At 48.1% G+C, this 16,340-nt stretch overlaps 1 protein-coding gene across 17 annotated transcripts in view; it reads left to right on the forward strand.

Moving 5' to 3' along the window:
* The window catches only part of Rgs6 (regulator of G protein signaling 6), a 509,370-nt gene that overhangs the window by 473,993 nt on the left and 19,037 nt on the right, over positions 1–16,340 (forward strand). For 15 of the 17 annotated variants that reach the window (XM_060387814.1, XM_060387808.1, XM_060387807.1 and 12 more), the window contains 2 exons: positions 8,698–8,787; positions 12,422–12,475. In XM_060387814.1, the coding sequence (XP_060243797.1) occupies positions 8,698–8,787; positions 12,422–12,475 (144 nt within the window). Of the gene's footprint in view, positions 1–8,697; positions 8,788–12,421; positions 12,476–12,646; positions 12,727–16,340 lie in introns of all 17 variants that reach the window. The other 2 variants (XM_060387815.1, XM_021653775.2) reach the window with 2 other exon arrangements.

Here is a 16,340-nt window from a genome sequence, read left to right on the forward strand (position 1 = left end):
TATGATAAAATTATACAGGAAACAGGAGGTCTGAGTGGCCCGTAGCCATAGCCATAAGACAGAGCTCAGAGCTTGCTTCAAAGTGCATCATTCTTTACAAATGGAACAAACAGGGCACTGAGATCGGGTTGGATTGGAAACCTGTCCTTCAAGTGGATTGACAGGTGAATTGAATGGACCAACCTCCCCCAGTAGGCTTTAAGGCATGTACATTCTCACCTTGCCTTCTTAGCTGTCCAAGCTCCACTGCCTCCCTGACCTATGTTAATGCTGACACCCCCACCCCCATCCTATAACTGGACCTTTGCTGGGAGCAGGAATTGGTTTTCTTTGCCTTTTACAAGTTCTAACTGCACTAGGACACCACTCTGTGTGTGGGGGGGAGGGGTCACGTATTTAAAAAATACGTGTCTTGCTGGGCACGGTGGCTCCTGCCTGTCATCAAAGACAAGAAAACCACTTCAAGTCTGAGACTGACATACATAGCGAGTTCCAGACCAACCAGGGATAGCACAGCCCTGCCCCCACAAACAAGCAGACAAGCCAACCAACCAGTGTTCCGGGAACCATAATACTATTAGCTTTGCCGATTATAGTAAAGTGGAGAGTGCAATTTGTTCTTTCAGCCTTAAACTTCAAAGAGCCTTAGGAGCAACCATAGCAATCAGTAAGGACCAGCTAAATTATGTTTCTAATTTTAAGTTCAGCAAAACTTGGAATGTTCAGGATGTGCCAGATGTTCGGGGCGCTGGAAATCTGCAGCTGTACATAGGCAGGTCCCTTTCTGGAAACAGCCCTCAATCTAAGGGACCAGAACTGTCTGCAGTCCACATCCATTCACGGAATGGTCAAAGACTTTAAGGCCAGAATGACATCCGGGTGATAAAAGTCATCATCCATTCTACACCCGCCGTAGGCAGACAGGAAGCGTCTAGCCAGAAGGGTCTGTAACTCTGTAAACGTACATGATTAGGATCAGTTTGATGGAGGGATGCAAGGCCTCGAGCCTTTGCTTTGCCTAAAAGCCGAAGTGTAGTGGGTAACATTTCATGCCATGGTGATATCCAAGTTGCATTGTAGGCCCATTTCCTGCTTCCGTCCTCTGTTTGAAAACATTTCCTGGTTCACCGTGGGCCACGCTTTCACTGTCTTTACTGAGGAACCCTGCCACAGCTTGCTTTAGAGGTTACTCACTGTGTTCTGTGGGTGGTGTTATTTTAGGGAGACAAGCGGTAGAGGGAGGGATGAGTTTGCGAAGAACAGATCAGTTGTGTGTGAGTGCGTCCTGTTTATTACCTGGAGAGAAGGAAGCAAAGACTTGAACTCCACAATGTCTTTGTTGCTCCTACTGAGCATAGATTTCTAGTACTAAACCCTTAAAGAGGGGAGGAAAAAAGCAGTTTTCTGTGGTAATATTTGGGGAGGGAGAAGGGAATATTCAAAACTCTCTTTGTTACCCTTATCTCAGAGTAGACATAGAACATTAAACCCTTCTGTCTTGGTATAGCAGAACTTCCAGATGTGCCAGCAATATAAATAACAATACCGGGGCTTCTCAATATTTTAAAGCTTAGGCCTTTTAGCTGGGCAAATTCCCAACTACCTATCCAGCTTAAACTGATTAATCCTGGAACCACATCCTGGTATGTGGCTAGCTATACCTCTTGGCTCCTAATGACATCCGTCTGTTGACCTCCACGTCTCTCTAGAGAATCTTCCCGCTTTGCTTTCTTCTCCCAGAGTCCCACTGACTTCCGGAAGTTCTGCCCTCCACTTTCTGCCTGGCTAAAGTGGCTGTAAGATCTTTATTTCAACCAAAGGCAAGTGAGGAAGGACAAATATTTACAAAATATAAAACTGCCGACGAGCCATAGAAATAACAATACCAAGATCCAGCTAGTACTTAGCTCTCTGGCTAATACTTAGCTCTCTGCCCATTTAGCAATCAACAATTGAATATACAGAGACACACCTTCACACAATGTACCCTAACACCTTGGGGTACACGTAAGTTGTATCTATGTTCTCTCACGTAGAGTGAAAGCAAGGGATCATTTTCCTCTCACAGGCAGTCACGTGTGACTTTCAAATAACCCCCTTTGTGGAAACAAGAGGGCCCCAGGTCTGTTAGACGGCTCAAGAAATCCAAACGGACCCTCTCATTTAAGACCCACCTGATCCTAAAACAGCCATTCAAGGCTTCATCCCTGCCGCTGTGGATGTAGCTTACTCGTAGAGAACTTGCCTGGAAGGTACACGGAAGGACCAGGGTTCAGTCCCCCAGTACTGCAAGAAGCCAAACAACAGCTGCCTATCTGGCCTGACTAGGCCCGTTGCTACCCATGCTGCCCCCGTTTCTGTCCTCTTTGCTTACTGAGCAGACACTGAGATGCTGTCCGCTTCAAGTCCTACCCACCACAGTGTGTTCTGTCCCCTGAGACCTGTCTTGAGATCATTGAATTCTCCATAGGCTTCAGCTGACCACGCCTAAGGCTTAAAGATCTTTGGTTAGAGACAGTGAAGCGTCTCTTGAAAGAGGAGGCTCAAAGATCCAGATTTGCACCTCAGAGGTGAGTTGCTTGTGATCTGCTCTTGTACAAGATGCCAGGGTCTGGGTCTTTGCCGTTAACCATTGCTCACAGCGGTGATGGTGGATGGCTGTCAAAGGGGAATGACGAGAGGTGCTCATACCAGGCATCAGGCTGACTCAGCTGTAAGACCTGAGAAGGAAGCACCACCCCACCCCACCCCTACAGCTGGTGAGCACCCTGTATCTCAGCCTAGAGACAATGCTTCCCTTCGGAACGCAAGTGACAGCCAGTGGAAAGACAAAAGCCTCGGAAATCGGCACATCAAGGTGGGAGGAGCATGGCCTCTGGGTTCAAATGCTGGCTCTCTAGGAGTGAGCCATCTACCTGGTGTAGTTTCAGTAGCCTTGTCTGTAAAATGGGGCTATTTAACCACTATTTCAGTGCCATCAGCATCACAACTAAGTGCAGCTAAACTTTTCCCGGGTCCTCTTTGTTCCAAACCAACCTCTTCTTTTCTCTGGAATATCCTCCACCCACCCACCCACCCACCCACACACACACACACACACACACGCCTTCGGTCTCATGCTCGTCGCCTCGTTAGGTACACAATCACAGCACAAGGTTATCATTATTACCTGGCATGTATAATCATTTTGTAGTGCTTCTCTTCTATTTCTGCACTGAAAGTGTGATTGGCAGGCTAGAAACAGGCCAAGTGGGGACTTGAATCCAAGCCTTTGGCTCTGGGCCCAGCTCCTTCTCCTTTGCCCCTGATACGCATCGCATTCTGCCCCTTGTTTTCCTTCCAGGGACCTGACAGCTCCCCAAGTATGGCTATTAGACCAGGAAGCTTAGGAATGGAGGGCCACAGTGAGGCGCAGACACCTGCAGAAAGAAAAATAGGACACTTGAAAAATCACAAGGAGGGCCCTTAGCTGCTGTGCACTTTCCCACGGAGTGGTTCCCGCTCCAGGAAGATGTTCTAAAGCCGGAAGATGAGGTCTGTGCTTAGAAGAAGAGAGCCCACCGCTTAGAAGAAGACATGCGCTCTTAAGAGGTTCAGCTGCTTAGGTGTGCTTGTAGCCCCAAGGCCCTCGAAACTCATCTGAATAACCCCCCAACACCCACACCCCCACCTACACCCCCACACACATTCATACACCTCTCACCAGAGTCCCAGTGTTTTTGTCTAAAAAGAAAAGGCTCTCACCACAAGATGCTGATGTGGAGCAGGTGTGGTCTGGAGGCAGCCACTATCCCTGGCTCGTCCCAGCCCTTGCGTGTTTCCTAGACCCTTAACTGACCTTTCCTTGGCCATCTTGCTTGTGCCTCGGGATCCCAGGCAAGCAGAGAACATATCTACAGAGCAGCCACGCCCACGGAGGGAAAATGATGGAACTGTGTCTCAGAGGGACATCCCTGTACCCCACCTGTCCATCACTGAAGGATGCGAGTCTTTCCCACTGCCGGAAGGTGTGTGGCTAAGACGTGTGTGTGTGTGTGTGTGTGTGTGTGTGTGTGTGTGTGTGGCTTAGGTTCTAAAGTACTGGTTTCTTAATAGAGACAATCACCCCTGTTCCCCCTGCAGGGGCTGTCCCAGGGGGTCAGGTGTGGCCATGGTGTGGCTCTGCCTTTTTGTAGCCAGCCTTCCTTGGCTCAGTCTATCCAGTGAGATGGGGGGGAAGGGTGGATAGTTGATAAGCTGGAGGGAAAGGAAGGGTAGTCAGGGCGGGACAAGGAGACAAGAGCAGGCAAAAGAAGAAAGGAATGGGCTTTTTCTTGAGCCCGTTTCCTCAGCCCTGACTTGGCTGGGTTCTCCAGTGGCTCCCATGTACTGGGCAGATACTAGATATACATTTCCCTTAGGACCGGTTGTTGGCAGAATGGTGAAAACACACCAGAACCCCTCATAAATCAGCAGAGGTCACTGCCAAGAGCTTTGTACACTTGCTGTCCCTGGCAGTGATAAACTTATTGCATTTGGGAAATGGCCAGAGACCCTGAGTCTGATCTTAATTCTCATTCCCAGAAAAATTTCAGCTCTGGGCTCACCCACCCCCTGTTTACTGTCTTTGTGTTTCCTAGACAAAGCTGGAAGGAGCACATTTTCCTGACATCAAAGGCAACATTTCTTTGTTTCGGGGAGGAGGGACAGGACAAGGGAGTCACTGAATCCCTAGTCTGTGGGAAAGCCAGGTCCAGGCCAGGAAGGAGCCGGAGCCCCGGCCCCCATCGGGGACCTGGGAGATCTGCAGAGTGTCAAAAGCCTGTTTTTGTCAGACCTGAATGCTAGGGATACTCTTGTCCACCCTCCTCCTTTCCTCTGTGTGTGTCCGTCTGTCCATGTAGGGTGATTTGAGATTCTGTAATGCCAGTAAAAAGTTGGTAGCAGGACTGGTGGGGCCCAGACCATGGCATCCACCCTCTAGCATCCTGTGCTTCCATCGTCTGCCTTCCCTCATAGTGTCCACTGTGTGACTTTGGAGCTGGCCACTTAGGGAAGGTAACAGCAGTATCCACACTTTTCCCTGGACCCACCCCAATGCATGCGTGCCTTTGGAGAGCGAGCCTTTGCCGGATGCTTGCATTGGGTTGCCTGGCCTGTCACACTGAGCCAGCTCTTTTCCTCAGGAGCTACAGAGCTGAGACACACCCCATCTGTGTCTGCTCAGATCTTCCTGCCTTGAACAGGCATTTTCCAGGAGATGGGCCACCTTTGCCCACCCAGAGAGATCAGTTTAGCCCCAGTCACACCCATGCATAGCAGCTCTCTTTGGACACCACTCTAATCCTGAGCTCAAATGGCTATGTGTATTTTGGTGAAAAAAAAATCTGTCTATAAATTCTAAGCTATGTGTCAACAAAGTTCTTTTTGTCTTATTCAGACTATAACCTCAATGGTATCAGACTCAGGGCCTGGCACCTACTAGATGCTCAATAAAATAACTGGTGAATGAATGAAGCACTGAGTAAGCATTTAAACATTTGCCTTTTCCTGCTGTATTTCAGTTGACAGGGCATTTTTTGTTAACAAACCAAGATTTTCTTGGCTACAGTGAGATAATGGGAATTAAGCAGATCAGGGTTGAAGTTTGTTGCTGAGGCCAGAAGGGCCAGGCTAGAGGATGTCTTCTTCTACCTTGTAGGGAAGAAGAGGGTCATTGTGAAGCATCATATACTCAGGATTTAGATTCCTAGCAGCCGTAAGAAGCAGAGATGCATTCTTTTTAAAAGAGATTTGGAGAGGGTCCAAGTTTTGGGACGGGCCTTTGCAGATGACTTGGGGCTACCTGGCTCTGTTGGCCAAAGATGATGCTTGATACAAAAAGGAAAGGAAAGGAAAGGAAAGGGAAGGGAGGGGAGAGAAAGGAAGGGAAGGGAAGAGGAGGAAAGAGAGGAAAGGAAAAGAAAAAAAAAGGAAGAAAAGACATTAAGCCATCTTTGTTCAGAGTTAACATTTGCATATGATTTTAATGGAAGAGCAATTCAGAGACATCAAATGAAAGCAAAGACCGATGACACCCCTGGGTCTGGAGCCGAGAAGGATGTTTGAGCCTAGAAGTTCACACCCCTTTGTAGGGTGTATGATCCTGACTCTCCTTCCGTACAGAATAAGTAAATGGATGCTTAGGCTAAACCTAAACTAAAGCAAGCATGAAGCCTGCAAACTTGAACATGAAACTCAACATGAAAAGCAAGCATTTCAGTGAACCAAGACGCCGTGCATTAGCGTGTTTCCGTTTCTGTGACAAAACTACTTGAGGATGAGTATTTCACAGAGTGGAAAACTTTACTTGGTTCAGCTTTGGAGCCTGAACTGTAAGATCAGGCAACGCTATCTGTCGGGGCTCTGGCGAGGGCATGTCTCCTGTGTCTGAATATGGCAGGGAGAATGTGTATGAGGTGTGTGGGTGCGAGGGACGCAGAACCCAGCCTTTGTCTTCTTGTCACAACTTGCTGCTGCAGGCCCTGACTGGATTCTGAGCCTTTGGGGAGCGTGCTTAAGCTCCACCCACCGCACAGTGTAAACTCAACTAAATGTTTGACCCTGTGATGGATGGGTACAGTGCCCCCATCATCCAGAGATTTAAACGAGGCTGGAGAGCTGGATATTTCCGTGAGGTTTTCAGAAAACAACAACAACAAAAAAAAAAACCCTCAGTTCTTAAATGAGAAACACGAGCCATCTCTGAGGCAGCCACTGTTCAATTTCTCCTTGTCCCCTGCCGTGGGTCCATTTCTGTTGGTGAGGATGTGCCACCCAGGTTTTGAAAATATGGGGCATCTTAGGGAGGATGAAACTGATCCCATGATCTTTTGGGGTTCAACTGAAGATGGGCTGCAAAAGCTCCTCACGTAACCAAAACATTTCTTGTATTCCATTTTCATTTCCTTCATTTGATTTTTCACTATTTATAATCAACAAGTTAAAAAGTCATTTATTTTCATGATGTTTTGACACATATATACATTGAAAAATGCCTGAATCAAGTATCTCAACATACATGTTATTCCACATACTTAGTTTTTTGGTTAAAAATATTTAAATCAAAATTTTAAAATTACCACGTATGATAGCCCCAATATGAACTATAGATACCCCAAACTTATTCCTCCTGTTTAAACAAAATGATCCTCTGTGGCCCAGCATCCCCAAGCCTTCCTGCCCTGAACCCATCGGTCCCCAGCAGCCATCATTCTCTCTCTGATTCTGTGACTCCACATTTAGGGAGAGTTGGGCAGCATTTGTTATACTGTGCCTGGCTTCATCTACCTAGGTTCACCTACACTGTCATAAATGACAGATTTTCTTCTCAAGGCTGAAGAGTATCCCATCGTGTGTGTGTGTGTGTGTGTAAAATAATATTTCTCATATTTCCTTTATCGTTCATAAGCTGATAGGCACCTTGATTAAGTCTGTATCTTGGCTATGTAGTCAAGCTTTTATGCTGGGTAGGGAAGAGTCTTGGTGCAGCCTAACCATTGTTCCAGGATTCTCTAGCTATGCTACTTAAAAAAATGTCAGTCTCCCACTCCAACTCCAAGGGCTAAAAAGAGGGCTCAGCACTTATGAGGTTTGGACTCTTCCTTAGAGAACCCAGGTTTGATTCCCAGCACCCACATGGCTGCTCACAACCGTCAGTCCCAGCGGGTCTGATGTTCTCTTCTAGTCCCCTTGGGCACTGCATGCTGATGGTACACACACATATATGCAGGCAAAACACCCGTACATTTAAAAATAAAGTACACATGAAGAAAAAAAAAATGTGTCCCCCCCAACTGATGTGAGGTTCTACCTCCTCCAGACATGGTGTTCTCTGAACGGGTCTCATGTTCACACAGTAACAGCTCTTACCCACTGAGCTATCTCCTCAGACTCTCTGGGCTATTTTTTTTTTTGTCTGAGTTGGACTTTTTATTTAGAGACACTTGTAGACTCCCAGAAAGTTGTTAAAGAATACAGAGACAGGCCGTCTACCCAACTCTCCCATGGTGGCATCTTGCCAAATTGTAGTAGAGTATTAGGCTTGTGGTAATGTTGCAGCAACCCTCTCCTGGTTTTACTCAGGTTTAGCAGTTGTACTTGCACTCGTGTGTGTGTGCGTACACTTCATTCCTCACAGCTATCTCACTTGTATTCATGTGTCAAGATATGGAACCACCCATCACCACAATTTATTAGTAACAATCAATTTCCCCCATTCCCAGCCATTGGCCATCATTAATCTGTTCTCCATTTCTCTAATTCATCCTTTTTAAGAATGTTCTCTAAGTGGAATCGAGTGATACAATTGAGGACCAGCTTTTTCATCATGCCTCCCCAGTTTGGGAATATACAACTAGTTCATAATGCTGTTACTGTAACTTTAACTATCACACATGCCAACATGACACCCAGGCCCAATTACAGATCCTTTGAGATATAAACCTCAGCAGTGTCTTGCACGACAAGAGAAAATGCCGTTTTTGTTTGTTCTTTATTCACGTTTCTTCTTGGTTCACATGTGATGTAGGAGAGGTGGGATGAATTGCAGTTTTCCTAGCTCTGTTCAGACATACCTGCATTCCTTTGTCCACCCACCCCAGGTCAGTTGGCTTGCTGTTTCCTTTAGCTCCCACTGAGAGTTCTTTCTTGTGTCTCCCTCCTCCTCTCCTTCCCCAGGAGCACATCTACAAGCTGATGAAGAGTGACAGCTATGCCCGCTTCCTGAGATCCAACGCTTACCAGGATTTGTTGCTGGCCAAGAAGAAGGTATCTTGGGAAGGGCAAGCTTGCCTTTCTTAGCACTGTTGACTCTCGCTGCTGCTTGCTGCTGGTGTGAAATGAGAATCTCATTCCTTGGGTTTTATTTATTTCTTTTCTTTTCTTCTCTCCCCTCCTCTGTCTGCTCCCCTCCAGTCAAAACAGGGAGGAAGGGTTACAGTTCCAACTTCCCCTGATATTAAGGATATGGCATTCTGCCTCAGTGTTCCCATTGCCTCTGTCTGCCTGTTTTACCTACAGTGAGAGGAGAGTGACCAAACAGCATTGCCACAGAGTGTCAGGTTGGCAGTGACCCAAGCAAATCTCTTAGGAAAGGATATCAGAGAGACTTCCTCTGCCATTTCCATCCAGTCATTCCCAACGGTCCCGCCCTCTTCCACCAGACTAGAAAGGGAACATAGGAAGTGAGGACTGGGGTAGCCCCCTCCTGGGAAAGAAAGCCATGCTCGTTTTGAGGGGCTCTACCAGATATCTGAATAATCAACAAAACTGGGCATCGGTTCCTCCTTACCATGCTTTCTTCTGAAGTTTTTCCCAGTCCTTTCAAACAGGTAGTAACCACATTTCAATCAATCCCTCCTCTTCCACTTGGAATTAACTCATGGATCTTATAGGCCTTGGAGTCTTAGCTCACAGAGCTCCAAGACCCTCTGCATGCAGGTAGTGAGGGTGCCTGGAACCGGGACACATTAGGCTAGATTTTCAGGGGAAGGAATGCAGAACGGTATGTAGGGCTCAGAAAGGGCGGGACAAGAGACAGGGCTCGTGAGTCTGAAAACCTGCCAGTCCTCTGTCCACCTCAGCTCCAACCCGAAGCCCATGTGTGGTTAAGTGTGGCTCAGTGCCACTTCATCCTCAGCACGCAGACACACTGACGCACAAAAACACACACATACACGCAGAGAGAGGGACGCACACAAACACACGCAGACACGCAAACACACAGACACAGACACAGGCGCACGCGCACACACGCACGTATAAACATATTCCTTCTTCCTACCTCGTCCCTGAACCCTATCCCCAAGCACGTAGTTACCCATGCACAGGTTTTCTGTAAGGTTGCCTCTCGGCCTCACACCCTTCTCTGTGTTTTGGCAACTGTATGTCATGTTTGCCTGTCTGCCTATCTGGTTGGTACCATGTGACTCCAGAGTCCTGAGGAGCATTTACTTCCACCTTGCTGTTCTTACACGACCCTCAGAAGAGCCCGAGGATTCTGAGAGAGATGGAAGGACTTTCAGAAGGACTATTGTCAAAACTTCGGCTCTGTTGGTTCCCAAGCCCCTCCTTTGAATAGAGCCACTGGGGTGGAGAATGAGAAACCTAACCTTTTTGCCAACTCCCTTGTTGGAGGATGAGTTCTGGTAGAGGAGGCCTGAGGCTCCCATACACAATGGCTCTGGTACCGACTTTTTTCAAGCAATGAAAGAAAGATCAAGGTCATAGAGACTTGGGGTATGTATGCCTCACATCTCAGGAGAAAGTCAAAAATTTTATTTCTTGAGGCTCAAGACCCCTAAATTGACCCTATTTTGGGGACGTTTAAGGCTCTAGCCATTTCACCAATTTATGCCTAGCTGTGTAAACTTCTGGGTCAGAGGCCTTTAGTCTCCCCTTGGGTGTGAACACAAAAAGAAGGCTCACCTCAATCCAAGAAGTGGGCTGAACTGGGTGGGTTTGCAGATCCTCCCAAGACTTCAGGAAGTCAGTGGAGTGGGAAAGGAATTAACCCCTTCTGGGAAGTTCGTTACAGTTATTCTCAAGCCCTCAAATTAAGGGATGCTTGTATGGCAGAGAGCCAGGGCACCTGCTGGTCTCTTCCCAATATGAAGAAGTCATTTCCCCAGACAGTGGTACTCTCCCATCCAGGTCTTCCTGAGGGTCTCCGGGTGTCAGATTTGTTACTCAGCATCTTCGGGAAGGCCCAGTGCACCTTCTGATTCCAGCGGTGCTCATCTTGTGATTGCAACAATCACATAATAATCCAGGTTATTAAAGGATTGTGAGGTTTCCACCCTCCAGCTGCAAGGGCCAAGAATAGGCCTCCCGCTTCAGATGAGCCGTACCTGGTAGAGTCTAGAAGCACAGACTTCAGTTTTGTCTCCCCTGGTTCTTCCTCTTTTCTGCTATCTTCAGAGGAGAGGGTAGTTGCTCTGGAGATTCTAAGGGTGGGTGAACTGGGTTTTGATGGACCATGAGGTAGCAATGATGATGGAATCCCACCAGGAGCTCAAGGGAAATAAGAATGACAGGTCCATTCTGGACCCAGAATGGGCTTGACTTGACTAAGTATCTACTGTCTGGTACCTTTGGGTGAGAGCTGAGCTTTGCCATCTCCACAGCAGAGTCTGGGTATGAGCCAGGCAGGGATCCTACAGGTCCTACACGAGAAGAAAGTCCAGCCCAACCTTATGGTCATGTGTCATTTGTCTTGTGTTTTCCTCCTGCAACTTCATATCTGTCTTTCCGGAGTTAGCAGGGGGCATGGGTGGATGCCAAGGACGGTTGCCTTTGCCAGACCCCTCTGCTTCTAGCACATTTCAGACCCGCAGACACCTCGCTGCTTCTCCAACTCCCGAGTTGCAAGTATCTGCTCCGTGTGTATGTGCGTGTGCGCGCGAGGGAATGTGTGCGTCCATGCAACTTCGTGTATCCTACAGGCTAATTTGCCAGCCTCTGGCTCATGACCTGAAACAGAGCTCTAAGTTAAGCTAGCAGCTATTTGGGATAGAATTCTGTTCTTTCCAGGTAGGAGACTTGGAGAGGGGGACCAGGCACACACCACGCCTCTTTTCCAGGCGTTTGCCTTCTGTTGCATTTGCTCCTTGAACCTGAGCTAACAGTTCCCCAGGGAGGGTCCCGGGCCTCCTGGAACGCTTAGGAGCGTCACTGCTTGGGAACTGAGAGAATATTTTCTGCTCAGAGCGTGGTTTGTCATTTCCTGTGGCCTCGGAGCCTTTGTCATTGCAGAGTACTTGAGTCGACTCTCCTTGCTCTCAGGACACAGAAAATCATTAGGAAGTCATTGAAGTTAACAAATGTTCCTCTAGGCAAAAAAAAAAAAAAAAAAAAAAAAAAAAAATTCCTGGCTGACCCACACCCAACAGATGAATTCAGGACTTCACCTCCCCAGTGGCCACTTCCGGACATCCAGTTAGTATCTGCCACCACACACAGACAGCCCTCAGAGCTCAACCGTTTTGTGTCTCCACTTGGAGTCCCACACAGCCGCCCAGGGGGCTGCTGGTGCCACAAGCACCCAAGACTCCTGCTTCAGAGCACAGCTGAGAGAGGGTGCTAGCAAGCAGGAAGGGCCCTCCAGGAAGCAAAGACTGTGCAGTACCACCCATGGCCCTTCAGGAAGCCCATTCCCCTGTTCACTCCCCTGGGCTCCAGAGAGCCAGCGTGCTTCTCCTGGGCTTCTGCTTTCCCACTCTCCATCGGCTCTGCCAACAGCTCTGGCTGCTTCTCTCTCCCCATTTTGCCGCATTTGGCTTCTGTGTTTTGTTCTTTAGCTGTGGCTGCTGCTATTTAGAAATCATGTGTAAGCTGAAGAATTTTTTCCCCTGTATTTTTCTCCCTATCGTTTTGTTGTTGTTTTTTTTTTCTCCCCCTAAAGCCAGAAAGTGAGCAAGGTCGTAGAACTTCCCTAGAAAAGTTCACTCGCAGTGTGGTAAGTTCAGCTGGTTTTTCTGCCCTCCACGTTTCTTTTGCTTTTGGTTCTTCAATTTTTTTTCTTCCTTTTTTGGTTGCCGTCTTCTTTGGGGTGGGAGGGAGTCCAGTGCTTCCCCCTCCCCTCCAGTCACCCCTTTTCTTTTGCAAGTGTCTGCAGCTTCTCTTCCAGGGATGGACTTGCATTAGGAGCAAGCAGCCCCTTCTGCAGAAGGTTCACAGCTACAGGCCCAGCCGTGAGCCCAGCCTCAGGTGGGATCCTGTGGCCTCTTTTCAAGGCTCCGAGGAGGAAGGGACCTTACTGCTCCTGGGGCTGGGCAATCTGTGTATCTTCTACAGCAGCCTGGAGAGAAGGCCATGAAACAAACCATGAACCAAATTGGCTAAGAATCATCACTCATGTCAAAAAACAAAAACAAAAACAAAAACAATATATATATATCCAAATTTCCCTCTGTGAACCCTCACAGGCGTGTTAGTGTGGGTCGTGAGCTGCTGTTGCTGCTGTGTAGATAGATGGCTTTTGCTGTGTGCAGAAAGCAACCGTGCTGCATGGGTTGTGGCGATGTGGTCTAGCTGGTGTGTATGTGTGTGTTAGTTAACGGCCTCTGCATGAGTACCTACAGCCCTTAGGGTCCCTTGTCAGCCTCATTTGCATAGTGTGACCTAGAGAGGAAGAGAGTTGCTGAGTTCCATAACTGTACCAAAGCACTTCCCAGGGCCAAGGTTTTATCAGTCTCCCCGGTCCCTGATTCTGACAGTGAGTAAAAACAGGATACATGTTCACTGTCCCTTCCCGGAAGTGGTCTTTCCCCGTTACACCAGCTTAGAGAGGTAGAGGCCCACACAGTGACACAAAGGGAGGCCGGTGAGAGCAGTCCATGAGATCCCTATGATCTACACCATGAGATTCTATACCATGATCTAGGAGAGCACAGGGAAGAGCTATCTCCCCTTTCCATGGTGGTTTTTTCTCCAAGCTAAGGCTTGATACACACGGACTGGTCTAGAAGGAGCCACTGAATTCATGGGACCCTGCCTATACTGTCATATCAAATCAGCAGCAACCAACATAATAGTTGGGGACTATCTGGAACTAGTCACCTTCCTCTTTCCAAAGAGTGGGGCCTACCGATGCTGCCTTGCCTTACTTCCCCACCTCTGTTGAAGAGCAAAGCCCTTGTAGGACATGACTGCTCTTTGATTAGTACTCCTTTAATCCTTTTTAAATAGTTTAAGAAGCCCTGGATTGAGAGTCACCTAGCCATTTTCCTGTCACGGCCGGATGCATTTTAACAACATTCAAATATGGTTGTGAATTCACCAAATGCATACATCCCAGCACCACAGGGAGATGGCAATTAAAAGCTAGATGTTCCTCTCTCTCTTCATGGGTTTTCTCCGAGAGAAACCAGAAAATGCAGACTGGGAGACCTGTTGGCCTCTTGTCCTTAGAGCTGGTTTGCCGTGGCCATGTGTTCACGTAGTCATGAAGGTGTCGCACGTACTGTCAGAGTCCAGGCCCGTGAGACCTCTTCTGCCTCATGATTGTTCACAGAGAGTGGGTGTCTTTCTGTATTGAGCTGAGGCCTGGCTGCTCTAGATGGAGAAGCTTTAAAGATTGAGTTGACAAGTTAAGAGCATGCTGTAGAGGCAACTGGGAATCTCAGTGTCAATTGAGGGGGAAAAAATGAGAGCTTTCTTTGTGGGAAAGCTGAGCTCTGACAGCCCCGTGGATGCTCATCAGGTAGATTGTGGGGGCTGAGGTAGGAGAGAGGAATCCTGGTGCTTGGACAAGATGTGCAAATGTCTTCAGTTGTCCTTTCATGAGAAGTGGGTATCAGGATGGGCAAAGATGGTCTCAGTGAAGCTCAGGTAGGGGGCATTTATTGATGTCCCTTCACCTCAGAAATGCTGTTGGCTCGGTGAATCGCTAAGGTCTGTTAACACCAGAAGAACAGGAAAGCTCCTGCCCCCCTGCACACATCTGCTGTGCCATAGGAATCCACAGAGAAGCTGAGGGAAAGCAGAAAAGTAGCCCAAGCTCCTGAGATTTAGGTATTTATGTGACCAAAGGCTCAAAGTTTTAAAAACAATTGCTTCATAAAGAGAAGGTTCTACTAGGTGGTACATTCCGGTCTCCTGGTTCCATGATGGCCATGGATCTCCACTGATCCTTCCATGCTCCTTGAGTGCTATGAGTAACACTCCAACACACAGATGGAGCTAAGTCTGGGAACATGGCCCATGGCTGTAGAGACATCATCTGTCTGATAAGGCTTCTCAAACTGATAAGGTGCCCAATATTTTGGTCTCAACATCCCAGTATTTTAATCAAACATAACCAGCCAACCAATATGCCTTGCAATTTGGCATCTGTATTTGGAAGATGATAGACATTAAGTGTTCATCTTCTCCAAAAGCAGATTTACTTGTGTTTCCTCTGCCATCCACTCACCACTAACAAAGTGAAGGGATGGTTTAGTGTCATCCCCATGTCACTGAGATCAATGAGCAGATGATCCCTGTTTACTACCGATAAAGGACTGGTAGGAGAAAGCAAGATGGTTCACCAGTAAAGGCATGGGGTTGGCTGCCATTTAGGATTAATCAGTGGGCAGTGGATTTTATCCAAGTGGCTGGCTAGCTTACTCAGATGGAGTCTTATCAAGACTGAATCCGAATCCAGAATTCTCCCCCAGAGCATGGCGATCTTCGTTTGCTCCTTGATGCAGAATTGAAAGTCTCATCACCTCTGGTCTCTCTTTGGTGTGTCTGTCCCCTTAGAGTTGAGAGCTGACTGTAGACTGACAGCAGGCTGACAGAGGGGGCCAGAGGCTTCCAGGGAGGCAGAGCCAGTGAGAGGAATCAAAGAGGTCCTAGCCAAGGAGCAGCAGCAGCAGCGTCGTTTTCTCTTTTGGATGGCAGCTGAGGCCATCTGGTGTGAACTCTGAGCCAGGGAGGAGAAAGTCACCTGTCCCTTGTACCTAGGAACAAGAAAGGCACCTCAAAGTACAATGGCATTTGAGAGAAATGGCAGTCCCAGTGTAGCTGGCAGCCACTCCCCTTTGCCTTCCCCACTAAAGCTCCAGCTACCCCTTGAGAGTTCCATCAGCTGTGGTTCTGGACTTCAAATTCAGAAAAACAGGTACCTGAGCAGTCCCAGGATGCCACAGAGGAGAGAGGTAAGGAACAGGTTTCTCCCCACCCCTAGGAGGATGTGGAGGGGTGGCTTTGCCATGGTTTTCCTTAAACTCCAGCAGTGAGAGCTGGAAGCAGAGGGCTCGTTGGCACATGACCAGTGGCATCTCTGCTTTGGGCTTTCTGTTCTTTTTGTCCTGCCTGCCAAGAAATGCGGGGCAGGCGGGGTGGAGGAAGTCAGATGTAGATGAAGCTCAGGGAGCCAGCTGTTACCTCCCTGTCCCCTCCCTCCTCAACAGAAAGCTAGAGAGAGCTTGCTGAAAGCAGGACTCAGCAGCTCACTGGGTTCTGCAGGACATGAGTCCAAATCCAGTCAGAGTTAGAAGGCTAGGGCTTTGGGGAAGGGTTGGAGAACAGGTTCACTGACCCAGTAGCAGCATCTCCTTCTCCCAGGGTTGTTTCCTTATCCCTTGGCCTCAGCATTTCCCGAGGAACAGCCTGGTAGAATGAGACTTCAAACTCTTAGACCCAGCTGAGTCCCACAAGGCCTAGACCTTAGTCAGAAAAGTCTTTTCAGGTCTCCAGCTAGAGACGATTGTCTGAAACATCTTACACAGGATTGGCTGTGATGCCAAACAGTCCTTGGGTCCTTTTGAAACCACTGTGTTCTAGATGTTAGAGCCAGTTTCTCCCATCTAACCAACCATAGAAAAACCCTGGCAGGA

This window comes from Meriones unguiculatus, chromosome 7, assembly GCF_030254825.1.
Source record: "Meriones unguiculatus strain TT.TT164.6M chromosome 7, Bangor_MerUng_6.1, whole genome shotgun sequence".
NCBI classification, from domain to species: Eukaryota; Metazoa; Chordata; class Mammalia; order Rodentia; family Muridae; genus Meriones; species Meriones unguiculatus.